Consider the following 27,085-nt stretch of genomic DNA (forward strand, 5'->3'; position numbering starts at 1 on the left):
CCATCTCACAAACAACATGGAAGAATCAAACGGGCTAGGCTCAGAGCTCGAGTCCTTTAGGCGGCAATGGCTGTCCGAAGTGCGCACCAAAAAGGGCGAGCAAAGCGCTCAACCCCCGCCACGCAACTCCGTCCCTTCAGCCTCGACTGCACCGGCAATATCCCCGGCATCCCCTCCCCCAAGGAAGTCCGTGGCGCGTCGACCCTCTCCCGCAAAGAGTAGAAAGGCGCCTCTGGCAGTTGAAGAGGAAGACGAGTACCTCCATGGCCGATCCTTTGACGATGGCCCCGAACCCTCGGGCAACACCATTGACGGGTCAGTTCGGATGCCGCCTCAGAAGGAGCTCGTTTCGGCGCTGGATCATTACGAGGAGGCCATGGAAAAGGAAGCCCTAGGCAACATGGGCGATAGTCTGAAACTGTACCGGAAAGCTTACAGAGTAAGTCCAAAAGAAAGCGCATCACGGTACGTGGACCTGACAAACGTAGATGGACCACGGCGTGCATCGCCGATACCGCGAGAAGCACTTCCCCCAGCATAAACAGCAACCTCAAAGCGCACCAGCGCAAATCACGGCACCAACAGACGCCACGCCCGCAGGAGGAGACGCACCCGTCTTACTCCCCATCAAGGACCGCATCGCCAGCTTTGCCGGCCTCCAAATCGAAGCAGCACCCGCCGACACAGACGGCACACCACCCGCGCCCTGCCCCCTCTCCTCCCTCCCCAGCGAGCTCCTCGTCCACATCATGCAGGACGTGGCGGCCCTCGACGTGGGCGACTTTGCGCGCCTGTCGCTCGTCTGCAAACCCCTCGCGTACCTGGTCGCCACCGAGCAGCGCATCTGGCGACAAGTCTGCCTCGGCGAGCGGTTCGGCTTCGCAGGGATGCACCGCCGCTGGAACAAGACGGTGGAATGGGAAGCCCTAGAGGAGGACGACGGCGACGGCGACGGCGACGGGCTCGTCGGCACGACCGAGGAGGCAGCCGTCACCGCGTCCCTCGTGCCCGATCCCTACGCCTCCTGGGGGGCCATGTTTCGCAGGCGGCCCCGGGTCCGCTTCAACGGGTGCTACATCAGCACCGTCAACTACGTCCGTTCGGGGCAGGCGTCCACCAACCAGGCCACCTGGGGCGGCGCGCCGATTCACATCGTCACGTACTACCGGTACCTGCGCTTCTTCCGCGACGGCACCTCCATCAGCCTGCTGACGACGCTGGAGCCCACCCACGTCGTGCACCACCTGACCAGGGACCTGCTGCACCTGCACCGGGACAACGCCCACGCGTACCTGCCGTCGGCGGCCATGCAGCGCGCCTACAAGGGACGGTGGAGGCTGTCTCTCGGCGCGGAGGACGACGACGCCTCGCAGGCCGGCCCCCCCCGCGGGGAGGATGAGCTGCTGCAGGAGGGCGATGTGACGGTTGAGACGGAGGGCGTTGACCCCAAGTACATGTTCAGGATGGACCTGTCGCTTCGCACGGCGGGCAAGGCCGCGCGGAACAATAAGCTTGTGTGGAGGAGCTTCTTTAGCTATAATAGACTGACGGACGATTGGGCCGAGTTTACCCTCAAGCATGACAAAGCATTCTTCTTTAGCCGAGTACGCAGTTACGGCGTGGGCGAGTGATTTGCACCCTCCCCTGGGGTCGACGACGGATGGAGGACACGGACGCGCCAAGATATGAGTACAGTTTAGCCGTGTTACATTCAATTACCATTTAGTGATGAAATATTATATGCCAGACTGTAAGAAATGAAAGGGGGGAGCCTGTTATTGTCACGTCATCTGACATAAGTATATACACTGAATTGAAATCCCCAATTATATATTTCAAATCGCAGGAACCAAGCGCATTTTTACCGCCCAATCCTACCCTGTCGTAGATATATGTAAATGACATCCCAAAATTGTCGTCTTGTTAGGAAACCAAAACAAAAAAAAATTGTAAATGAGAAATAGCCAGCCAATAGCGCCATTTCGAGCGCTTATCAACATTATGTCCGTAGTATGAGCTGCTAGATGGTATCGTCGTTAAGTCGCTTTCTGCGAGTTCGCTAAATGTATCCAATAAATGTGTTGTGGTTTGCAAGTGAAAAAAAAAAAAAAATTAATGGAAAGAAGTCGAGACCCCGTCCTGAGGTAGGTCTGTATAGGCGTATTCAGACAAGGACAGTCAAGCTACCTTATTCTTCGCCCGTCGATGAATTTGGGGCTGTTTGGATCATGATAGCGATCCCGATATTGCATTGCCTTGCGTGCTTCAAATGCTGCCCTTTCCTCTTCATCCAAGCTGAATGCTTTCTTAAACCAGCCAAATGCACTCTTCTTCTTCCGGAGCCTTGGTCCGGTCGTATGTGAGCCTGAGGACTGAGTTCTGTCATCATCGTCATATACTGCATTTGTTACGTTGCTCAGAGTGCTCATGCCACCAATAGCGGACGGCTGACTACGCAGATGCAGGTAAGACCCACGAGACCCGACAGAAGTGTGAGGCCGCTGTTGCAGTGCTGAATGCGGTGATGCACGCACAGGACGATAGTACTGCTGGTTGTCTGATCGAGGCGAGTGCGTAATATGTGGCCGGGCAGGAGACGATCTTCCAACATCTGAGCCAGCCCGCGATGCCGCCCGTTGGGTGATGGATTCAGAGTCCGAGCCGTACGCTGAATCCAAGGCGTTCGAATGGGTAGTTCGAGGTGTTCCAAGGCCGGGTGATGGCGGCCGAACAGGCCTCGGCGGAATCTGTAACGCGTCTGGGGGGTTGGCCTTTTGGAATACTTGGGGAACAATGGAGGACCTAGGCTGCGGAGTCCCCTGGCCGTCGATACCAAGGGCATTATTTTGGGGTTGTATTGGGTCTTGAGGTTTTGGTGAAGAAGTCCCAGCCGGCTTCAACGCAGGGGATGGTGAAGGTTCCTGCGGTTGGGGGGTATATGTGCGAGGCTGGAGTACATATAGCGGTTCCTCGCTCGCCGATGGGATCGGGCTTGATGCGTCCGCTCGTTTGCTCGCAGCTCTTGACTGAGGAGCAGGCTGTATAGATGTCTGGGTACGAAAATTGTTGCCAGGGGCGTGACGGAGAAAGGAGCGCTGAGGAGGTAGTAGAGGGAGTCCACCGGGAAGAGGGAATTCTTCCCCCAAGTCAAGGCCGATGGTGCTCACGCTTCTCGTCGAGGTCGCAACACTTTGAACACTGGACTGATGCTGGTGTTGCCGAAGGGGTAAGTTGCGGGACTGCCTGGATGAAGATACAGACTTGGTTGACATGTCGTTTAGTCCTTGAGAACTAGAAGAGGGAACGGAAAAAGGCTGGATATTTGCCTAGAGACCACCGTTAGCAGTAGCGCCTCGTCTCTGCGAGTTCTTTTTGCGACCAACTTACCCAAGTCCTACGGCTGACTTCTCCAGCCTTCTTCTCCATCTCGCTAATAATGGTTGAGAGTCGCACAATGACATTGCTAGCTTCTTGTACACGATCACTCATGTCGTCGAAGGCACTTAACCAACCCTCCGTATTGCCCTTCATAGCGTCGAATATATCGGCCACGTCGGGGCGCTCCATTCTCCAGTTTGCATCTTCTTCGTCGTTCAGCCAGCTAGTAAATGCGGCGGTTGATTGTAATCCAGCCTCGATATCCTCATCCCACTGCTTCAGAGCCGCATTTGTTCTGGAAAGCACGTGGTCAATTTTTTCATTGCCCTCAATAATTTCAAGCCGGAAATTTCGATCTTCAAGGAGCTGTTCAAACACCCGAACATTGGCCAGTGGGAGTTTCAAGTGTTCTATGCGCTCATTCAGATCATCGATCGCCTGCGCAAGGTCCTCAAGCGCAACTTCTAAAAACTCATCGACTTCGTCAATATGACCTTGTAGAATACTGACGACTTGAGCATTGCTGTTGGCCATTCCATTGAGCAGGAGATACACGCCAAAGGATATTTGCGCAATCAGCTTGATCAGCTCATGTTGATTTTGGCCAGGTCGAAGGCGCCATTTCGCGTCGAATGGATCGTCGCCTCGATCCTGGGCGATGAGGGCCTCTCGACGTCCTCGGGCATCCAACTCTCTAAGCTTTGGCTTGTCTCCCGGGACCCCGTTTGTCGCTTCATCTAGCGACTCCGAGAATGCCTCTTGGAGAGCTGGGATCGGATGGATGGGTATAGTATGAGGAGTCAGGGGTGGTTGTGTCAAATCGGTGGCATTTTGTTCTAGTTCGTCTAATTTTTCCGACATCTCCTGGTCCGGATGAGGCGCTTCGGTTTCGACAAAAGGCTCGGGCACCGTAGGTGAGAATAGGGAAATGCGAAGACCACCTGCTCCGAAATTGAGCGGCGGTAGCTGCGTACTCGTCATGGTATGACTAGATAAGGAGCTCATCAAGAAATCATTTGACGGGACCAGCCGTTTCCTCGGGAGTACGTCAAGGCAGTCTGTTTTATCCGGACCCGGGACTGAATTCGCAAGCTACACTCTCGCAGCCGTGGGTGACGCAACAGCTACATGTAGAGGACTAATCTCAGAGGAAAGGGGGGCGAAATGCCATCCTCCTTGATCGAGCCACTTCGGCAGACGCGTTGTCATCCGTCGACAGCGAAAAGGCGTTTGGTGGGCAAACAGGGCTCGAGCTTCGAAAGTGGGAGAGAGCTGCAGCAATATGCCTCTCTTGCGATTGAGAGATTGTGAAAGGAGTGAGACAACGGCGGGTGGGATAAGCGGCAGGGCCCGAGAAGTGGTGCTGATTCAGCTTCCACCCCCCATGCGATGTTGGTGAGCCAAACTACCAGGGTGACAGGGGCGACACCGTACGAAAGGAGGACAAAAACCCTTTCAACCTGTGAAGGTTATCGACTATTAGTAGCAGAACTATGACGGAAGGCAAGCAAACGCGGACAAAGAACGGGATACCTGGTCGAAGCACGGAGCGAGGAGGGCGACGATGGGCGCATGAGAGAGGCACATAACGAACAGGGGACCCCTCGACGTCCTCGCTCGAGCGCCCAATAGTCAACTTACGTACCTAGGTACTTGTCCACGAGCATGGAACATTTGAGCATTCCCGTGGCATTTCTGTCGAGGCTTTCCGGCCCCCCGCCGCTCGCCACCAACCGGGAGGAAGGGCAGCGAGACCCCTGGCCTAGGTGGAAGCGCCGTTGCTATTACAAGCCAATACATAAATTGCTAAATTAGGCCCTCTTGTGGAGTGCAGAAACGGCGCTGCTCTCTGAACCTTGTAAATGACAAGGGGCGGCTCCTGGCTTCCAGACCTCGATCGAGCGGTGGGCTTCACGCAATTGGGAAAAGGGCCAGGAAAAGATGGTGGGCAGCGGCGCAGGAGAGGCAGGAGAGGACTCTGCGAGAAGGCCAAACACGGACAAGAGTGACTGGGGGTAGGAGGAAGTTATCATGGGCAAGGGCTGCGGCGAGGAGCAGTTCGTCGGAAGCACAGAGGCGGGCTCAGGAATGTGGTGCCATGTCTTGGTGAGCGATGCGGAGAGGGCGATGCGGATGGGAAGTTACTCGGTCGCTCTTTCCGCCTTCCACAGCCCACATGCACATAAACTCGAGATGCCCACATGTCCCGATGTCACGACGCGCCAGTTCAACCATCCTCTCGCCATCAAAAATGCATCTCCTATCCCTGGCTCTTTGGTGCCATTCCTGGCTCGACAGGCAGAGTGTTGTGTGTCATGGCTGTCACTTGCCGAGAGCCAACCCCTGTTGGCGCGTCCATCATTAGCTCTGACCACCCCGCGGGCCTCACGGAGGATACTTCACTTGTTGGTGGTGGTTGCGTCTCCCTTGTTGACAGTTCGGAGGAGAAGGTACAGAATTTGTTGGATCTATTCGTTGATGAGCATCCAACGGATTCATTGTTTCATCGTTTCTGTCAATCAAACGCCCATGAACCCTGCCTCCACCTTCGACCACTATCACGAGCCCAAGACCAACCACACTGTTGGCATTCGAGAGCAAAGTGCAAATTCGACCAACGCTTGAACGCGCAGCCTTTCGCCGATGGCAAGGATGCGTAATTGACACCCTCATGGGTCATGGCTGCAGGTACGCCGTGGAACGGAACAGGCTATCGGTGGAGGATGTAATAGTTACATAGTGCTATTTCTTGTCCCATGCCCCCACAGTCCAATCGTCGGCAATACTTCGTATGTATGTGCGGAGTACAGTTGTCGTATTGTGAATTTGTGATAAGGGCCATCGCTTGGCGGCAGCCACCTCACGTTGTACTTGGCAGAGGCACAACATGCCGTGAAGCGAGAATGCATACCGTGGAGCAATATTTATTATCGCCTTGCAGGGCGAAGGGCTGGTCCACCAGTACGGAGTCCGTTGGGGTGCGATGCCGCACTACGGGCGAAACGGCTTGTTTATTATGATTATTCCGCTGGAAAAGATGGCTCTCAAGTTGACCCATTCTGCACTGCGCCCTTTTTGGTTCCCAAAGCCGTAATTCGGGTTGATTTGACCACATGCATCGGAACGACCCTGCGCACGGGACAGGCCGACCGCATCCAAAAAGGAGACCAAGAAGAGGTCGCAGGACCAAGTCGAATTCTTTTCACCTTGGCCAGTTTCAAGACTCGGTAATTTTAAGATGCAAAGTTTTTCTGTTTCAGATAAAGTCTAACTCGAGAGACTTGAGCTATACGGAGCCTCCGATACAGCTACCCACGCGCACGGATAACGGCTTTTGCTACCTCGGACTGGTCAAAACCAGATCTGGTCATTCTGGCCACTAGAGACATTAAGGTCTGGGGATTTGTAGCCATCTCTAATCGCAACGGGTGGTTGTGTTGTTCTGGGCCCATGGTGGTCCTTCAGCATACCACAGTCGGCCTAACAAAACACACGTCTTCTCATACCTCAGTTTAGTTAGGTAGGCGATAATAACCTGTGTTGACAACAGAGGGCACACCGGTGCAAGAGTGCCCATTTCCGGCGAGAGATGAAGGAAAGCTATTCTATTCATCTGTCCGTTCTGAATTGACGGCTTGGGAAATGCATGCTTGTGATTGCAGGATAGCTCGACGCAAAAAGCACGCCTTCAAAGTGCAGGTCATCTCATGCCGACAGAACATATAACTTACTCATGTCCCACTTATCGTGTGTATGCCGCTGCTTCACTGCTTGCCCCAAGTCCAACCGCCAGTATCGTATGGTATGGTTCGCGCCGCCCACTGTTAATGTTAATTGGTACGGAGGTTATTTCTGCACTCAAGTGGCTTATTTAGCTGTGATGTGTCGGTGTAGTTTGATCGTCAGGCGTTGATCCACGGCTTGACTTCAAAACCATGTCTGCATGATTTTCAATGTCTCAAATCCCAGACGAATCCAATTGTGCTCATTCAGAATCGTGGATCCATCGGGTTAGTCCCGAAACCGACCTCCCAAGATAGGATAAGAGTGGTCAGGACGCTTGCCGGGAGAAAAGTTTTCAAAAGTTATATCACATCAATTGCCTCGTGCACAGTGATGCGCTGAGCCTTAGGGTAAGTGAACATTTGGCTGAACAGATCTGGGGCTGACCGCCGATGAAGCGTACGAGCAGACGGGCCACGCGAAAACGAACACTTAACCTTTGCAGGTCGACTGCAGTGATAATATGCTGGTAGTACATCCGTTACAGTTCCAATGCTGTGGAATCACCTCGCGATTCAAACTTGGAGATACATGTAACTTGGAATGATGCCATATCGACCTTCAGGGCGCCTGCCAATTGAGTGCTAAATTTTATCATCGCCATGACTACCAGCTGCACTCCTTTAAGGAGGCAAAAAAAAAGGTGTTTCGTTCAAGATTACATGGCTCTTGAGAGGATGCGCCATTTTATAATTATTAAAAAAATATGTGTGAAATGGTCTCTCCCGCCGGGAATTGAACCCGGGTCTCAAGCGTGACAAGCTTGCATACTGACCACTATACTACGGAAGATGAAATGGTTTTGAACCATCGTAGCTCGTGTTGCTGTGGTCACATGACGACTTCAATCAAATTATTAATGTATCCTCCCTCTCTGTTGCAGATCTGCCGTACGCGGCACATACATTACAACACAAGCAAAGCTGAAATATTACGAGATCCCATATTGTGTAGCGTACTTTCATCAAGACAGATTAAAATGGAATTAAAATGCGAAGGATAGAATTTACCTGCAAACTTGACTTCTTGAAATGACCATTCCAAAGCAAGGAAGTCGAGCATATCGTCCGAGATCTTGAAGGGTGTACACGAACCATGCATTTAGTTTTGAAAGTTGACCAAACGTACTACGAGACCTTTCCATAGTAATACTGCCAAGGGTAAGCACTAATTGACTGGTGGCAGCAACAATCTCCTCGAAACTGATCGAAAGATTGTCCTCGGACCTCGACCGCCTCCCAATGCCAAAGGAGCCTCCTTTGACTCCCACGAGGAAGAACATGACCAGATTTGCCTACAAAATACCCAGGTAGATCTCCACTAAATTTCAGCATGGGCTGTCGACCCCAGAGGATTAACAATCTTCTGGCTTAACGGCATGGCAGGGACTGGGAAGTCAACCATAGCCCGTACGGTTGCCCACAACTTCAACAAAGGCCATCGCCTTGGGGCCAGCTTCTCCACTAAGAGTTTTAGAGGGGGAAGCTGATAGAGGGGTTCTGAGCAAGTTCTTCTCAACAATTGCGGTGGATCTCATAGCGAGGAAGCCAGCTATCTCTCTCCACATGAAGAATGCTATTGATACCGACCAGCCACCCTGAGGAAGGTAATGCGAGAGCAGTTCGACAGGTTTATCTTGGGACCTTTATCAATGATCGCGCCAGAGATCAGGAACGATTCCACCATTGTCATTGTTGACGCACTAGAGTGCAAACGACAGGATGATATCAAGGTTTTGATTCATCTTTTCTCTCGTACTAATATGTTGGAGACCGCGGGCCTAGGAATTTTCTTAATTAGCCCACCAGAACTGCCAATTCGTCTTGGAGTTAGTAGGATCGGGGGAACACATCAGGACCTGGTACTCCATCAAATACCTGAAACCATATTTGAGCACGATATATCAGCATTTTCTATAGCACGAGCTTGCAAACGCCCGAGACGAATACAATGCTTCGGTTCGGGAGGATGGAAAGTTACGAGAATCCTGGCCTGACCAATCGACCATTGAGTTACTGGTTCGGATGGCGAGCCCGCTTTCAGCGCGACGGGCGAGCACACGCAGACCCTTGAAAGCCCTGAGGGCCAGAGCAGTGCAGTGAACACAACAGCCTTCTCACACGACTCAGCTGTCACAAGGGCTCAAGGAGGGCTTGAAGGAATAGCTCTATTCATCTAATAACAGTCTTTGGTATCAAAGGTCCTTCGTTTTTCAAGTCCTTGAGGGACCAAAGGTCTCTCTATAAATACAGAAGTCAGTGAGGGTCTTTGCCGTAGGTCCCGTGATCGTAGCTCTCGTGTAACCGTGTGACATCAACTCTCGTCGTCTCAGGCTCTAATAAAGGGATAGTACAAGTCTAGTGTGTAGATACGGGCAAGTGTAAGCAAACTCTCACAGGCTATCGTAGCTGGGTAATCTCGGCAGCCTTCTCGTGCGATCAAACACTTATAGCCTCAGCCTCTAACAATAAGATGAGCCGGATCTGGAGCGTGGAGACCGGGGAATTCGTGGAGGAAATCAGCGTTGGCATCAAAACAAATATTTCGTCATCTGAAGCAGACAATGCGCGTTTACTAATTACTCACAGCTTTTGTACTATACGTGGTACGCCTTCTGTGTCTCCTATAGATGGTCGGAATCCTTCTTCACCTGAATATTACGCCGCCTATAGCATTAGCCAAGATAAATTCTGGATCACGTTCAATGGAGAAAATATGCTCCGGCTGCCAGTGGAATTTCGCCCTTACTACTGGGCGGTATCGGGATCTACCATTGTCATCGGATGCGAGTCAAGCGGGGTTATAATATTTAGGCTTTCCTGTGGTTTAACAGGGATATTCAGGAATGATGGCCTAAGAAGTCTACTTTGATTCATGGGGCTTTAGTGAGCACGTTAATTATAGTATATTTGGGACGAGGTCAAGGGAAATTTACATCTAGCAGCTAGTGAGAGTAAAATAATAGCTACTAATAAAACTGATTATTTGATTCCGAAGCTGAGTGTGTTGTTTCAGAATTGAGGAGAATCCAAGAGCTCTCAAGTGGAGGATAAGCTTGGCGGATATGGATATACCGATGCTGGGTGTTGGCGAGGAAGCGGCTTTGTTCAAGTAACTTAACACCGAAATAAAAACCCAGTCGGAGTTCAATGTGTGCCTATGCTGAAGAAGTAGGATACAGCGGGTTAAAGTTTGCCAGAGTAACATCAAACCATTGCGGTGTGCCGTCTGTCGCTGCACGATAGTGGCATGAACTGGTAAACAAGCCAACACAGGCTCAGCATAAGGCATACAGGCACAAGTCATGTCAGGCAGTCTGGTGGAAATGCGTATAACCTATTGGCTTATGTTGCGGCTGTGTTACGGCAATGCGTCATGCCACAAGTAGGCAAGATCCAATTATAAATGGAATTGTGTTTCACATTATCCCACGCGTGTCAGGCGACAACGGGACATTTTGAATTACCTTCATACTTTGCTATCATGACATTACCTAGTTAGAGCCCCTTTGAGAAGAGTCGGATATAGAATATGTATTATATGACATGTCGTATTACTAGCTCAACATTTCCTTTTCTATAAGGATAGACTGCATCCTAACTGTAAACAAGTATACCGTTTGCTAGACTACTACCACTACTTCCTCCTAATAACACCTAGAGCTTAGAACACCCTGATTGTTAGAAAGAGCTGTCTCGATTGATGGAAACGCATAAGCTCTTGTATCCACCTCACCGGCAACACCAGCACACCATCTTCAGCCGGGGCACCACGTATTCGACTTGGTAAGCAAGTGAGTGGGTCGTCCTGTTTCAGACTTTGTAAGACCCAGGACCTTTGCGGCTCGTGAAACTCTGCCGCTCCTTGTTTCTATACCTGCATTAACGTTCGCGGTGCACTAGCGAGCTGAGCCTCAACTTGAGTCGTACGGTATGCATGAGACTGCTAATATACATTATACTGACCCATCACCGTCACTTGTACCGCGCGGCATTACAATTTATGCAGAGAATGACGATGGGTCAGGTCTCCATAAGCCTTACGGCCATAGAGTTAAAGGCCAGTAGGCGGAGTATAAAAGGCCAGCCAAATCTACTAGAAATGAACGCTTTACCTCCCCCATGCTGTCATAGCTTGGTCTCTTTACCTAACCAGTCACTAATTCTTTGGTCTCTCTTATAATCGTGCTTCCTACCCCGTAATCTCATTCCCTCTCCCTTTTATACAAGTTTGAGGGACCCTAAAAAGCCATTTAAAATGGTTCGCATCGCTGTTATGACACTTATGGCACGTACGTATATCGTTGTTTCTAAGCTCTCGTAATCCTTTTGTGTGCTTTGGATGCACCACCGTATTGCGACGCAGGACTGGAACCAACTGCTAACTAGACTCTCTTTAAGTTGCCACTTCTACCTTTGCGGTGCCCAATACTGGAGGTGGCGCTGAAGTCAAGATTGCCAAGAGAACCCCCGTAGGGGAGAAAAGTGCCGCCCAGCAACAAGCCCAGATATATCGAGACCAGGCGAAGCAAATAATGGACTACGCGAAGCAATTAGAGGAAGCGGCTGACCAGCTAGAAAAAGGCGAAACTGGGGGTAATAACGGCAATGGAACAGTGACGAGAAATAAGCGGCTTACTCCTGTTGTGCCAAGTTCGCCTCGCTTACCCATTGATTGAATAGAGACAGGAAATGAACGGCCTACTCCCAGTTTGCCGGGCTCGCCTCTACCATTCAGTTGTATTGAGGACGGTCTATCGGCGCCGATGATATTGATACTCTTGAAGAGGATTTGTATGGGAAAATGACGAGGGCCACATGCTATCTTTCAGCAAGTAACAACAACAAGAAGGATACTAAATCTGGCTCCCTGCTGGGCCAATTCTCCTATATAGAAAGGGTTATCCGATAGTTGGAGTCGGAGCGACGAGCTCATGTGGTTGACACCTGGAATAGACTATTGGATTTTATTCTACCTTATGAATCGGGTGGTTTAGACGGCGATAGATTAAGCTTTTGCCTGCACTCTTCATCATTAGAAAGAGGTCTCTTTGCAAGAACTTTACCATTATGGTTTTTTTTGTGAACGAATATCAGTGGTAGTATTTACTTAGAATCAAAACACGTTCCTCTTGTTGGCGTCCTTTCTTCTAATACTCATGTTGTATTTTCCGGTGCTTAGGGCTGTATTACGCGTGGAAGTGGGAGGAGGGACACCCGCACCTAGGCCTGGCACAATCTTCCCCGTCCACTGGACCAGATCTCGAGGTATCATGACTCAAATTTCGTATACAATAACGGCTGCAACTGAAATTAATAAACTCCGAGATCTATTCCCGGAAACATTGGATGCTACATTACCTAGATACCGGCTCTAAACTGCTGTGTGATATCGCGGCCAAGTCATTATTAGTGCCAAATGCTTCGGTTTATATATACCGAATTAGTGATTGATATGCCGAGAACAATGCGACGTCTTTTCTAAAAAGTCTTTGGAAAGGGCATACATATATGGTGTTACTTAATTTGCATGAATAATGCAACCACTCTAGCACCTATGCGCACAATAGAGCATTTATCGACATCTGCTATTCAAACAACAGGTTACTACCGAGATATGACAATTCAAGCGTTTTAACTAGTCAAATCACTTCCACCAGCTAATCGAGTTGGGGATGCAATCGATTAGCACGCCCATCAGCACCATACTTGTAATCAGGCGCTGAGGATGTCCATCCCTCGTACAGCTCCCTCATTTAGAAAACATGACTTCCTGAATATCATGCTTCTTTCCATCATGAACAAGGAAGAAGATGGTTTTGGCTGAGCCTTGTACCATGTTGACCACAAACCTCTCATCATACCAAAAGCGGTTGTTCCGCGGATGCTTAGGCAGCCCATTCTTGAATACGATCTTGAGGGTTGCTAAAGGATTCGTCATATCTTTAAGAACCGTCAGAAGAACGCGGCTGACAGTTGGTTTTTTAGATTTGGGGCTGTAGAGACACATACCGGGATTGGGGTGAACGGGCGAGTCCGGGTACTTCGGAGGTGTCTTGCCTTCGTAGGAAAAGACCTTGCTAATGATCTCGAGACGCTCTCCGTCACCATTTTTGGCTTCCCTCTCCCAACGTAAAGGATAGGTCTTTGGTTCATCTTCTCTCAATTCATCCCCCTTCACATCATCAGTAATTGATTAGCATTGCGCCGTTAACACGTATCCGAGTCAAAAGGGGATACACACCTTATGGACGAACCATTCCATCACTTCGACCCTCGGGGCACCAGATGAGTCTCTTTTTCTAGTTACGCTTAGCTGATAGTTTCAAGTTGCGGAAGGACAGAGACCTACAATGTAGACAGGTCATAATCGCCCAAGTGTTTGTTGGGGTCATATTTCTCGTATCGGACAACACCGACGTGCGCGGGTGAACGCATTGCGGGGACGTCTGACATGATGATGCCGGGATCGAGTTCGTCCTTATATTCAGTTTCTTCATTGATTGACCCTGACGCCATTGCCTCTGCACGCCTCTGCATAAACGCTTTTGCGCGACCATATATCAACGCGCCTCTCACGATTGCGAGCTCGCTGGGCATGTTAGCTCTGAGGGGAAAAACGTCTTTAATAAGAGCCACTGCCTACCTCTCATGGATAGCATGAACAACCACTGATCTGTCTCTACAGATGCTTTCAAGACTGGTCCTTAGGTAGGCATTATTTCCAAACCCACCAGCAAGCAAGACAGCTGTCACTTTCTCACCCTCGTTGACAGTGACGGTGATTTGGTCTCGAACGAGGATCTGAATTCTCCTGATGACAGGATCAAAGATCTTCTCCCGGATATCTTTACCAGATATTTCAAGAATATCATTTGGAATACCTATATTATCGCCCAGCCCGTAGGTTTCATAGTAAGCATTCTCGTCGTCTTTACCAGAGAAATGAGGTTTGACGTCTTGCTCAAACCATTTATTCACCGCCGACTTCAACCATCGCGTTTCCCGCTCACCCCATCTCTTGACATGACCATGTAGCCTATTCTTTAGGTAGTCTTCGAAGATTCTGTTCAAAAAGCTACTTCCGCAAAGCCCGCCCGAAGCTTTTGCCACTTGCAGCAATGAGACGGATGGTTTCAGAGATTGGACTCGATATGACGAGAGGTCGACTGTCCTGTTATTCTCACGCAAGGTTGTCAGACTTCAGTTGTGGCTTTTCTGCTAAGATGTAACGATCGAAGGGTTATTCCATGGGACAGAAAAACATACCCTCCACCAGCGTCGCAGATGATGCATGTGTGACCTTCGCGCAACCCAGTGTTGCGCATGTTGGTCAGTGCGTATATGCCTGCGGCTTGAGGTTCTGCGATAACTTGAAGCTTTTGCTCGTCGTCTCCGATGAAGTTGAGTGCTCTCTGGGCACACCTTGCTGTTGTTTGTTTTGCGCTGTCGCTCCACATGGCGGGTATAGTCATGATGTATTCTTTCTGGATAGGCACGTTTTCTCCTAGGAAGAGATTCTCCGTGAGATACTTGTGGATGGCAGTGTTGAGACTTTTGAGGTAGTGGATGACGAGTCTCTCACAATCGTCTCCCTTGACGGGAGGCAGAGCGGTCGAGCTCGGGAACATGTGGATGAAGTCGGATTCCGCGGCAAGATTTTCTTGAACCTCGCGATGTAACCCCAACTTGAACCATTCGTGAAGCCTTTCGCCGGGCTTAAGCGACTTTAATGCCCCGTGGCCCCATTTGAACAAGCCGCTGGTTCCACCGTTATCATACTTCAAGACACTTTTATCAAGGTTAGCCTACCCTTCACGACTCCTGAACCGAACAAGAACATACGTTGGTACGTGTTTTTCTTGAACGTTGTCCCACTTTCAGACGATGTTTTCGTTGCTGGGCTATAGTATGACCTTTTGTATTAGAGACAAATATCATGGTTCTCTATTATTTACGTTTACCTACGTCTGCGATGTTCATATAAGCCACATAGGAGAGCGTCGTTCCTGTGGACATGGATTTTATCAGAACCGGCGTCAAGCGTGATAAAGCTGAATAAGATATGCAAGGAACAAATATTACCAAAATCAATTGCGACGAGGAACTTCACGGAGGGTGTAGCTGATACCCTCCTGTTGAAATTCTTCGTCCTGGACGACGACGAATTGGAGACAGGCCAAACTGATTGGGCTGGCATCTTGCCTAGTACGAAGTCTGCCTTTGTGCGGGCTGGAGGTCAAGAGGCAGCGGTAGAAATTCCGATGACAGAAGTGATGAGGAGGGCTTATAAAGTGATAATCCATGAGGCTGTGGGTTAACCGGCGGTATTTTAAACCGCACGGTCTGGTGTCTGCCTAGCTACGGCCGGCGTCAGCGCCTGTATGATGACTACTTCGTGCTACGGCCTACTTCGCAAAAGATTTTCAATATGAGTGCCCGTCAGCATGGGGGACCTCAGACAGACGAGGCAACGAATTAGAAATGGGAGTGCTGAGTCTCCGCATGACTGCAGCTGTGTCACATAGCCAACCCTCTGCTGCCTCGTAGCATGGAGACGACCAAGGTCATGTCGAGGTCACACACACCCATGCCCACACCACCTCGGGGATAATACCGGTTTAGGCTTCTTGCATAGGGAGCGAGGGCTTTGCTACAACTGGCTAGGGGGCTTTTGTGGCTTTCCCTCCTCCTATTGTACCGGCCGTTCCCCGGCTGCGTGACAACGACTTCAAGCCTGCATTGGGCTCTCACGCTTTGCCAGGAAATCACCCAAGGAACCTGACCAGTGTTGGGCCGATATCTTCTCACAGTCAGAAAATATTTATGAATGAATCTTGAAGCATTAACAAAAAGCATTATAGCCTCTCCTTTAACGGTTCCTCGGATCCCCAACTACATGCGGAGGGATCACGCTCAAAGATGAACGACGAGGAAGGAGCGGACTTTTGGCCTCAACAGCAAGGAGCTGATGGGGTCGATGAACTAGAGGAAAGGTATAACCGTCTTGTGAGTAAACTGATGATTCTCCAAGGACAAAGAGAAAAAGATGAGATCACGGACAGTCAAGCCAGGCGCAGATTCCAGGGGCTACAACAAGCCATTAGAACCTGGGTTAACAAGGTTCGCCACGATCTATTGAGGAACGGTCATCAGGATGTGGTGCGGCAGGCCGTGGACGGCGGTTACGATCGTCCCGGAATGAGAAAACTAATGTACCTCCTCTCTGTAAATGGAAAGACAGCGGAAACTGATGACGCGAGCACTGCATTTACTCCCGACGACATTGTATGGGCTCACTGGCTCGGGCTTCATCCCACAGCCCTACATGTCGTCCTCTTCCTGGGCGTTTGGTCGGGTCTCCAGAAATACATCTTGCGCAGATCGTTTCCAATCGGCATCGACGAACGTTCCGAGCAAATGTTTTTAGAGGTGATCAAGACGATGGACAAGGGTTAGTGGTCCTGCAATTCGCACACATGGTGCATGCTGACTTGACGAAATATTTGCCAGAGAGGGCCCAGAGATGGATGTCGCAGACCATGACAGCACTGGCAAAAACCGCCATATTTAAAAAGGGTAGGGCCGCGCAGATGGAGTTGATATCGAACGAGATGCGGAGTCAGCTCGAGGTGTGGCCGTTGCGGCCCTTCTCGACAAGATCGACGCACTATCAGAGTCTGAAAGAGCTGGTGAAACTGGCGGCCGACTTGCATCGCGACCTGAGATGCTCCAAGGATAGGTTTGAGATGGTATACCCGAGAAACCTCGTTCGCGGCAGTCTTCCAGACGACGTCTCGCATTGGGACCTGATGAATCTCACGCAGTGGCTACTCCTCTCCGGCAAGGAAGACAGCGAGGGTGCGCTTCTTTGTCTTTATCCCGGGCTAGATCGACACGTCACTGACAACAATGCCACTGTCAACATTTCCAAGCCTACAGTCATAGTCTATGATGTCTACGATGGTGAGAATGTCCGAAGGTCCAATTTTATGCAGAGCACGCCGCTGGGTCCCTATGGAACCCCGTCCTGGACCGACTATCCGCAGAGCTTTCGACGATACTCCTCATGGGTTGCGCAAGAAAGCCAACCGTTGGCTTTTCTACCATGTAGTCCGAGGGAAGATGAGAGACCTCCGCAACGACCCCGCGCCGGATCTAGTCCCAATTTATTAAGTAACAGCACGTTCCAAGGCTCAGGCACGGCCGACAGTTCGCGCGTTGTGGGCCAAGATACCAAGCGGAGCAGCAAGGCCGGCGGTCGAACGAAGCGAGCAGGGCGTAAAGACGGGAAAAGAAGCCCCGACGATGGAAGTAGCGGGTCGAAACAAAAGAAAGGCTCCAAGCGGGAGAAACGCAAAGATGGGAGCTCGAAAGCAAGGAGTACATCAGACAAAAGCCAGGGTCATGAAGACGTGACAACGAAAATCCGCTCCGGTAAAGGATCGAAGACACCGCCGGAGGTCGCTGAAGGGTCAATAGACCAGAAGCATTATTTAGTCCGCGAACCGGGCCGGAAGTCTCCAGCGGTGGTGACGGTGGAAGAGGGCGAGGAGGACTCCTCCTCCTCGTCCTCGTCACCAAAGGACAGCGAAGACTCAGATTCCCAGTAAGCTACGGAGGGTTTGGGCAAAGACAATTAAGGATCTAGAGAGGGACATGGAGGTATAATGGTTCGACGTTCGACATAGGTTAATGGCGCCACACATGCAATTGTACGGAGATGGACGCCAATCGTAGCATGAATACACAGTACCTATATGCGAGCCACCGTAACCAGATCCGCATCGGAGATTGTGTTACTTGTAATCAGGAGTTACCATTGACGACCGTGGCCGAGACGAGACCCGCGCCGGCTTGCTTCTGCTCGATCATCAGCCATTACCATACCGGCATCGTAAGGCACATCCGGCGAAATCGGCGGGGTAGGCAGGTCGTCTCGATCATGATGCCCGTCTCTCCCATCTCTCCCATCTCTCCCATCTCTTCCGTCTCGGCCATCTCGTCCGTTTCGTCCGTCTCGTCCATCACGTCCATCGCGACCATCGCGACCATCTCTTCCATCCCTGCCATCTCTTCCGCCTCGTTCTTGTCTACGTCTGCTACGTGTCTCGTAGCAGCCCCCTCCGACCACTTCCTTCTCGCTGGTGCAGCTGGGACCGTAGCAGCAACACCACAATAAGCCCAGGATCAAGAGGCCAAGAAGCACGCCGACGATGATGAGAGCGGTCCGGGAGGAGTCATTGTAGCTGCTGTCGTCATCGCCGTTGCTCGTAGGGGTCTGCGGTGTCGGTGTCGGTGTCAGTGTTGCAGTAGGGAGAACTCTGGGCGGCTTGTCTGAGACGGTGCCGAGGACGACGACTGTGTATTTGGTCGACGACTCCCTGACAACTGTCAGGGTGACGTAGTACGGAGATTTATTTTGGGCTTCTCTGGGCAAGACATTGGTAATCGGCTGTAAAGATTGGTGCTCCCGGGATATGATCATACTACGGGGGAAAGAGAAGGAACAGGAAGCCTCGAAGTAGTTCACTAGGACCCAGGTCTCAGCAGCACGCTGGCCGAAGGAGACTGAGGAGATCCCATCCGTCTAGACAAGCGACAAAACAATATGGGCCTTCGTGAGGCTCTTCGTCCCACGGGACCACCGCCCTGGAATTCAACGAGTTTATTGATGGCTAGGTACTCCCGTACGTCAACCCTAGAAAATGTTTGGAGAGATCACAGCCGTAGGGGGCCAAGGTGTGCCACACCTCGGGGTTTGTGCCATTTTGCTTACAATGCAGCATGCGGGGAGGCCGTGGTGAACGGCAAAGGGTTATCTGAGACAGTCTGGAGGGTAGCAAGCGTGCGCACAACTCCCAATTCGAAACGAATGGGTTCCCGGCAATTGGCCATTCCGACCTTTGGAGACGTCAACTTGGGGAGTTTCCGTGATTGCGCGTTGTTGACTCTACGCAAGCCAAGTAGCGGAAAGGGAATGTTGGACAGTTATCACCAAGTTTGGTCAGCAGCATACGGCCCAGAGTATATGTATGTAAGCTAAGCAGATACCAAGAGAGCAGTAATGACGTGCAGGTCAGGCCTGGCGCTTGTGGCAAGCTCGTAACCCCAGGTGCCCGGTTATATCTCCTTGTCTTTAACTGCATCAGGCCAATTATCCACCCATAGGACAGAGCGACCAAGGCGTCAACGTTCGAGTACTTCATACTCCATACGCTCTCGGGTTGATAGGGACGGCCGGCACCTTGATGGTTAACTACCAGGTAGGTACTTCGTACATTAGCACAGGGTCTAGAGCTGGATTGTCTCGGATTAGAGAGGACTTGTGGCTGCAGGTCTGGGAAACCGGAAAACTGATTTATAGACAGACTCCTCGGCCATCGCCGTCGCCGTCGATGTGACGAAGGCGGCGTGATTTGGCAGTCCAATCCAATCACCCATCCGCTGTGAAAGAATTTGGTCTGCAAGGCGACCATGCGGCTTATGTGGTGTGTACAGATGCGATCCAAGTTGATGGGCAGAGGTGAACTCGTACTCAGAACAGGCGCCCAATACGGGCGCATCACTGGGTTTGTATGTGAGTTATCTCACCAACCTGCTTACCTGCCTACCAACGGCTTACCGTTGCGTCATTCTTACGTAGACAATGGTGAGTTCTCGAGAATGCGGTCCTGTCGGCTTCTGTTTGTCCATTCCCCGACTCGTCTGCCGAAATATCCAGTTGTGTTTGCCATTTTTGGCCCCCAATGTGGACTGGTATGAATCGGATAGTAAGTCTGCAGCAGTTACAGTTACAGTAATGCAGCCTTCATGAAGGGATTGAACTGCGTAGCGAAAAGAGCGCGGGATCAGATAGTACGAATAACAACATCGTGTGAAAGCCAAGCGCCCCTTTTATTGGGGGATGATAATGCCCTCCGTTGTGACTTTATTAAGGACTTGTATCAATTCATATTTCTCATATCATCCGGCCAAGGTGACTGCTACCTTGTGACGGGAACAAAGGCTCGAACCTAATGATGGAAGTACTATTTGTAATTATATTTCTAACTTTTCTAACTTGATTTATAGGGCCGCGAAAATCTAGGACTTCCTGCAATGGTACATCATTTGCGGACTAGTATACTTAAATCCAGGGGAACTTTTCCCAATTCTATGACCGATAGGGTTCTGTAAGAACCTTGGTAGCAATTCCCTGACAAAATAAGCACAACACTTGTACTAATACCGCCCGATGCTTCACTGTGAGGGAACTGCATGATCCATCTGAATCGATGAGACCGAGGATAGTGTTGGTATCCGAGTTGGTGTCCGAGACGGTAGTAACGTCCGGGTAAAACAGTCCGGGATGTATGTTAACATTACAATATTAGGTTTACTTCAGTTGCAAACTATCAAAAAATGCAGCAAGTGAATAATCCATCGTTAAGGTCACCCCTTTTTAATACTCAATATACTAGCCGCGAAGCTGCTGCGTACGAGTGTCTAAGCGAAGCCGCAGTTGATGGCCTCCTCGTGCCTAAATATTACGGGTCTTGGACGTTTGATATGGCTCTTCAACCTTCTCAGGATGTGCGATCTGTCCGGATGATTCTGATGGAATGGATTCAAGGCGTCAGCATGCATGCTTTAATTGAGAGCCACCAGCTCAATTGCTTTTCTCCTGAGCAACGCCTTTCCGTGCTCGCTAGGGCCATGGAAGCTGAATGCAAGATCGCGTTTCATGGTGTGCGGCATAACGACTTTGCCCCTAGAAACATTCTTTTGGAATCAACGACCGCGGATGTCGAAAGTCCTCGAGTTCTATTGATTGACTTCAATCATTCCGTCGTCTTCGGCCGACCCAACTGCCGATATAAAAGGCAAGAAACGACACGCCCTATTAGCCCGCGGTATCACTTTTGGGGCCCATGTCCAAACGAGTTTCTCTCTTGGGTCCCCCAACCGCATCGTTCACGACCAGCAGCTTTCAAGGGCTGGTTGAAGAGTCAGTGGGAGCATTCCGAGGAATTCGCCCATCGTACCGAGGGGGTTATCAGGCTCCTTGATTATGACGAGCCGGTTGAGATTGCCCAACCCTAACCAGAAGTCAGCGTTATCCACCCTTCAAGACTGCCAGTTGGCGATAGTTGCACATGACTGGCATGTATGGCTGGCCCGCTTTGAACAGAGCACATTGCGAGATGCTATAAGCCCTATATTTCTGCGCCGCTAGCACCTGGCTAATAGTCAAGAATGCCGTTGTAAGGACTGCCTAATTATAGGGGTACGGTGAGACTTCGGCCCAACTCAGTAATGTTCTCGGAGAGTAGGGCTCAAAGGCGCGTGTGCTGCTGGACAGCCCCAACTTTAAAATAGACAAGTAGTTGACATGCTAGGCCCATTCGCAAGACTGTGTGTCATTAAAAGAACGCGCTCTAATTGAACAGCAATTATATCCCCTTATATTCCGTTGACACACTGAGACTGACTGACGAATCTAGCATGACTCCGTGGTTCCGGTCTAGTCTTGAGCTTTGTATCCGAACAAGACATTTGCTACTAGCATGAATTCATCTCTAGCACAGTCCTAACAGACCCGGCCTACAGACTTGGCTTATCATGGCGTTTGCAGCTAGATTAATTCTTATTTGGCTTACTCGAAGCATTTGCATATCGGCCACGTAGTACGTCATTGCGCCATTAGATGGTTCTGGATTGAATTATCAATCTGTGTACGATAATTGTACTTTACAGAGCTTGCTTTCCCGCTTCGCTGGTTCTCGATGAATAATAGCAATACAGAGGCAATGCTTGGCACGATGAATTGCGGTCCGGCCCCATGCAGTTGTTGGTGTTTCGAATAAGAAAAATGGATTTTCGGCAGCCATTACTATTTGGCCTGACAATATGTGAGAAAACTGCTTCAAGGCCGCGCGCCATTACTGAATTCTCGGGCATGAGTCGCGACAATGGGTAGAAACATAATATGGAGCTGCATGGACCGCAAACTACGAGGCGATTCTGCAATACGTCTGGTATACTATGAGTTGATGTACGTTGAATGACTCTGGACAGATTACAGTGCATTTTCTGGTACAAGGCACGTGAAAAAAAAAAAGGAGAAAAAAAGGAAAAGGGGGGAGTCAAGATTATATTAGCACAGCTCGGCCTGTTCCCATGCAGAAAGACAAGGAAATGGATGGTTTCGTAACAATATTCTTTTATGCCAAGTATAGGGGTCCTTTTATAGATGGCAGTTAGACTCGAAGTTGCATTTAATTCCCGACATCGTCCGCTTGACTGGTTGCTACGGGCTCTTGAACAGCAGCAATCCTCTCGTTAAGCATTCGCTCCCGCATTCCTACACTCTTTATTATATCCTTGTCATACCATGTGACGGCAATCTCCTTGTGGCCGCTGTAGCCTGGGCTGCGCTGCCAACCGTCAGCGCCAACCCAATTCCAGAAGCCGTGAGCCAGCTCGTTGAAACCTACGCCCAGCTGTTCAAAAATGGTCAGCGTTCCCCTATCCTTCGCCGACCAAGCGAGTACGGGCATGGATACAAGGACATCTTCCTCCCTTGGCTCGACGGCACTATCCTGCAGGGCTGGTTCATCCCCGCCGCCAACTCCAAGAAGCTCATCATTGCCAACCACCCCATGACGTGCAACCGCTACGGATATCCGGGCCATTTAGAGGGTTACGGGGGGCTTGGGGACTCCCAAGTAAACTTCTTGCCGGACTACAAGGCTCTCCACGATGCTGGTTTTCACATTATTTGTTATGACCTTCGCAACCACAGCATTAGCGATCAGGGCTCCGGCGCCGTCTGTGGCGCGCTCGGATGTTACGAGGCTCGCGATGTCGTTGGCTCTTTTCAGTACGCTCGCTCGCATCCGGAGACTAGAGACAACAGCAATGGTCTTTTGAGCCGGTGCATGGGCAGCAACTCCACCATCCATGCCATGGCGCATTTCCCCAAGTACTTTACGGACATCCAGGCTCTGATCCTGCTGCAAGCAGTCTCTGGACACGCCTTCGTGGAGAAGGGCGCCATCAACGCCAACCTTGATGTTGCCACAACCGTCCAGGCTTTTGATAAGCGAATCCACGAACTGACTGGCTTCCGCTTGAAAGAGCTGAGCCTTGTCCCGCTGGCCAAGAATGTTTCCGTCCCGACTCTCTTTGTGCAGGTTCGCAAGAACGCTCTAATCGATACGAAAGATAGCCAGGAGATTTTTAATGCCCTTGTGTGACAAGGGCTCAAGGAGGGCTTGGAGCTAATAGCTCAATTCATCTAATAACAGTCTTTGGTATCAAAGGTCCTTGGTTTTCCTCAAGGCCTTGAGGGACCAAAGGTGTCTATAAATACAAGAAGTCGGTGAGGGACTTTGCCCTAGGTCTCGTGACCGTAGCCCTTGTGTAACCAGCCATTTCCGTGTAACACCTTGGTAGTAAGGGCAAGAAGTTGATTTGGATCGAAGACACGACTAGGCGGTTCGATGGTTAGAATTATTTTGCTGACAAGCCGGCCGAGATGGTCGAGTGGTTCTAAAAGTATGTCTAGATAATTGACAAGCGTAATATCCTGAGATAAAGGTGACCTAGACTGGCAAGTTATGGATATACTATGAAATATGAATCAAATGACGCGGTATATAACCGTTTTCTGGTTTGGGTGGGCCAGACACATGGTGTGAATTCATTGGGCCTTACTTAATGTAGTGCCTGGCTTGTATGAGCATTCAGTTTTACCAGCTAGCTACTCGATACGGTGCCTGCTATCATGTGATAACTCTCAAGTCTCAAGCTGCGGCGTAATGTTGACCTACTACGGAGTACTCCGTACGAATTCGAAGTTACCAGCCGCTTGCGCCACACTCAGCCTCTTTGGGTAACTGCTAAGGGACGATTCGCTCCACTTATTATGGGGCAGTACTGGTGATCGCGGCCGTTGGTCAGGAACAAAAAGCTTGGCTGTCTTGGCACGTCGACTCGTGGAAAGGAAGCGAACACCACAGAGACATCGGACAATTGTTTCCTAACATTGAAGCCATCACCAGTCGTCACCCAAACCCTTTCATCACCATCTACGGAGTACTCCGCATGCCAAATTTCTTCTGCCTCCAATAGCTTGCATCCCCGCTTGACGACCCTAGTCTCGAGAAAAAGGGGTACAGGCACAAAAAATGGGGCTTCGGCATGTCACATCCGAATATCGTCACGCAGATCAGCTTGGGGTACAAGGCACACGCGCCAGGGGCCTCTCTCCATTCCCAGTATCCCCATGTCTGCCTTTTTTTCTCTCATGTCGTCGTCATCTCGATACCGGCTGCATTTCCTAACACGCTCCTCCCTAAAATGCATCAGCACTCCGGTAGTCATGGTCCGCATCTCGCACAGCTGGTCAACCAGCTCGTTTCACAGATTGCGCCCTACTCGGGCCTCATCCTGACGATTGCTGCCTGCATTCTCGCCGCCATCCGCATCTACCTCCTCGACCTCGTCATAATTCCCAAGCTCTACTCGCCTCGAGTCCTGAAGAACCTTACTGATGCTCAACGACGGAGCTTCGTGAACCATCACGTAGCTGCCGGATCCAAGATCTTGCTCGTCATGGTGACGGCCTACCCACTGCTTGCTATCCTCGTCGGCTACGGAACACCGCACACGCCTTTCTCTCCAGGATCATCGACGACTCTTGGAGACGTGTTGATTGTCTCGTCGCAAATCTTTACCGTCATGTATATTTTCGAGCTCTTTTACCGCGATAATATCTCGCCCATCAGTTTCGCTCACCATGTTGGCGCAATCATTATTGCGCAGTCGGCCATTGCCATGAGCATCGACTTTGATCACCAAAGCGATGCCGTGTACGAGTTCATTCTCTGCTTCATCTGGGGTATGATTCTTTCGTCATCGTCTCCCTTGGTTTCGCTGCCGACAAGGCCCATTAACGCAAACACAGGCGCTTTTGATGTTTTGGCTGAACTCTGGCCTCACATCGCCATGATCATTTACCGCACTCACAACTCGAAGCATGTACTGCTCTCTCGACTATTTTATACTACCATGACGCTGGAGCTTGTTGAAACTACAGTCGAGACCGTTGTTGTCATGTGGCTATTTGGAAGCCTTTGGGACAAATGGAGCTTATCGCTCAAGATTGTTACGCCCTTTCTGCACTTTTTATTTTCTGCGGCCCAGCTCTGGGGGGCATGGATCTTCTATAAGCTAGCCAAGGATCAGCGATTACGGCATGCGCAAGGTGCAAAGAATTGATGAGTAGATCAATGAAAGTCCTCCAGCTGGGACGTTTCAGAATACAGCCCAGCTCCATGATTCTACCAATATGTACAGTCCACCTGTTTTGACGCTTCTCAAAGCTTTCTAAGATGCTGGACACGCTTCTCTTTTATCTCTCTCAACTGAATGGCCCGGTGCTAGACCCTCAAAGCCATGAGGAAATCCCGGGTAGATATGGAATTTTGTCCACATTTGCGGCTAGAAACTTTCCAACATATGCCAGGTTTTCTTTGTCGAGCTTTGTTCAATTTTTATTTTTATTATTTTTATTTTTATTTTTTTTGGGCGGATAAGTGCCAGATTAGCAGCGAGTAGCCGTTTGGTGTTCTTACATGGTGGATGGGTTGGGAAACGCCTGGTTGTATGTCTGTCTCGCCCTTGAAGCTTGCAAGAAGCTCTCGCCTCGCCTGGATATCGTGCACACGAACCGTTGGCAAAGTCTCGAGAGTTGGCACGAGTGGTGTAAGTGTAGCAGCGAATTCTTTATCCATTCGAAGGCCCATTGTACAAGTCTAATAGGGTCTCAGTGGCACTTTTACTGCAACACTCGGAATGGAAAGCTAAAACTGAGATTTATTTTGTCCCTATGCAATTTACCTTTCAAATACCGATGCAAAGTCATTTATAAACTTTGAGAAACACCGTGGAAGCCGCGGCTTCAGGTCATATGATTTATTACCCACTCACCCCAGTGTCTTGACAGGACTGTGTTGGGACTTGAATGAATCCGGAAGCAACAAAGAGACTTGTGCTTGCTTCAGGCTTTTGCCGGGCCGTGCCGGCGGTTACGTCGAATATGAAAGTCCGTTATCCTAATCGGGGAGTGTCCGCATTGAGACAAATATAAAATCCATCGAGAATAAGATATATTCTCGTATTAGTCTTTCTAGCGTTTCATTCCCAGTTGATTGCTATATCAAGTGTCAATTCTATTCGCATCTTTACGGCAACGGTATTGATTAGTCTTCATTCTAACAACGTTGCCACAACAACTAATAGAAGCTGAATCATTACTAGCCTCTATTCCAAAGATGTTCATTTGTCGAATCCCAAGTCTCTGGTCATGGAGAAGCATCCTGTCAACGGTCCGTCGGTCCCAATGCGCAGGCTGCACAACAGATCGCGGAGAGCGACGTAATCGTGGTTGGTGCTGGATTCGGGGGGTGCTACGCGCTCCATAAAGCACGAAGCGAAGGATGCTCAGTTAAACTATTCGAGGTCGGAAGTGATTTCGGAGGAGTGTGGCACTTCAACAGCTACCCCGGCGCTCGCGTGGACTCGGAAACTCCCTTTTACCAACTCGACCTACGGAGTACTGCAGGTGTGGAATTCGTTCGGTTTTTGACAAAAGCACTCCAGACATGAGCAGCTCAAAAGCTCCTTTCAGCACCTGGTAGAGGGACTAAAATTGCACAGAGACGCAATTTTCAACGCCAAAGTGCTTGAAGCCAAGTATGACGGCAGCTCAAATCAATAGACTCTCATGACCAACGCAGGCCACAAAGCAACCGCGCGTCATGTAACCTTGGCAACGAGAACTTCAAACAAGGTGTATGTTCCCGAATTCCCCGGAACCAATCAGGCCAAGGGCCTCAAGTTGGCATCCATCCCGCCAACTGGCCCAAGGAATTCGG

General features: G+C 50.2%; 7 protein-coding genes and 1 non-coding gene across 8 annotated transcripts; 5 read left to right on the forward strand and 3 right to left on the reverse strand.

Moving 5' to 3' along the window:
• Positions 1–16: 16 nt before the first annotated feature.
• On the forward strand, positions 17–1,631 carry J3458_015585 (uncharacterized protein; the record flags this gene model as incomplete). Its single annotated transcript, XM_007808731.2, has 2 exons — positions 17–439; positions 489–1,631. 2 exons carry the CDS (start codon positions 17–19, stop codon positions 1,629–1,631), a joined length of 1,566 nt encoding a protein of 521 aa, XP_007806922.2.
• Positions 1,473–4,359, reverse strand: J3458_015586 (uncharacterized protein; the record flags this gene model as incomplete). Its single annotated transcript, XM_007808732.2, has 2 exons — positions 1,473–3,326; positions 3,388–4,359. 2 exons carry the CDS (start codon positions 4,357–4,359, stop codon positions 2,184–2,186), a joined length of 2,115 nt encoding a protein of 704 aa, XP_007806923.2. The 3' UTR covers positions 1,473–2,183.
• Positions 4,360–7,881: 3,522 nt separating this feature from the next.
• On the reverse strand, positions 7,882–7,953 carry J3458_015587. Its single transcript has one exon. It is a non-coding gene; the product is annotated as a tRNA-Asp (tRNA).
• Positions 7,954–11,418: 3,465 nt separating this feature from the next.
• J3458_015588 (uncharacterized protein) lies at positions 11,419–11,839 on the forward strand (the record flags this gene model as incomplete). Its single annotated transcript, XM_066120839.1, has 2 exons — positions 11,419–11,452; positions 11,562–11,839. 2 exons carry the CDS (start codon positions 11,419–11,421, stop codon positions 11,837–11,839), a joined length of 312 nt encoding a protein of 103 aa, XP_065974167.1.
• A 906-nt stretch (positions 11,840–12,745) lies between these two features.
• On the reverse strand, positions 12,746–14,791 carry J3458_015589 (uncharacterized protein; the record flags this gene model as incomplete). Its single annotated transcript, XM_066120840.1, has 6 exons — positions 12,746–13,103; positions 13,173–13,335; positions 13,405–13,462; positions 13,513–13,752; positions 13,807–14,334; positions 14,430–14,791. 6 exons carry the CDS (start codon positions 14,789–14,791, stop codon positions 12,913–12,915), a joined length of 1,542 nt encoding a protein of 513 aa, XP_065974168.1. The 3' UTR covers positions 12,746–12,912.
• Positions 14,792–16,082: 1,291 nt separating this feature from the next.
• J3458_015590 (uncharacterized protein) lies at positions 16,083–17,911 on the forward strand (the record flags this gene model as incomplete). Its single annotated transcript, XM_066120841.1, has 2 exons — positions 16,083–16,614; positions 16,674–17,911. The coding sequence occupies 2 exons, from the start codon at positions 16,083–16,085 to the stop codon at positions 17,771–17,773; spliced, it is 1,632 nt and encodes a 543-aa protein (XP_065974169.1). The 3' UTR covers positions 17,774–17,911.
• A 4,203-nt stretch (positions 17,912–22,114) lies between these two features.
• Positions 22,115–23,401, forward strand: J3458_015591 (uncharacterized protein; the record flags this gene model as incomplete). The annotated part of the gene is made up of 2 exons (XM_066120842.1): positions 22,115–22,197; positions 22,396–23,401. The coding sequence occupies 2 exons, from the start codon at positions 22,115–22,117 to the stop codon at positions 23,399–23,401; spliced, it is 1,089 nt and encodes a 362-aa protein (XP_065974170.1).
• Positions 23,402–24,222: 821 nt separating this feature from the next.
• J3458_015592 (uncharacterized protein) lies at positions 24,223–26,020 on the forward strand. The gene is made up of 2 exons (XM_066120843.1): positions 24,223–25,047; positions 25,114–26,020. The coding sequence occupies exons 1-2, from the start codon at positions 24,348–24,350 to the stop codon at positions 25,425–25,427; spliced, it is 1,014 nt and encodes a 337-aa protein (XP_065974171.1). The 5' UTR covers positions 24,223–24,347; the 3' UTR covers positions 25,428–26,020.
• The last annotated feature ends 1,065 nt before the right edge of the window (positions 26,021–27,085 follow it).

Source organism: Metarhizium acridum, assembly GCF_019434415.1.
Source record: "Metarhizium acridum strain ARSEF 324 chromosome Unknown scaffold_356, whole genome shotgun sequence".
NCBI lineage: Eukaryota > Fungi > Ascomycota > Sordariomycetes > Hypocreales > Clavicipitaceae > Metarhizium > Metarhizium acridum.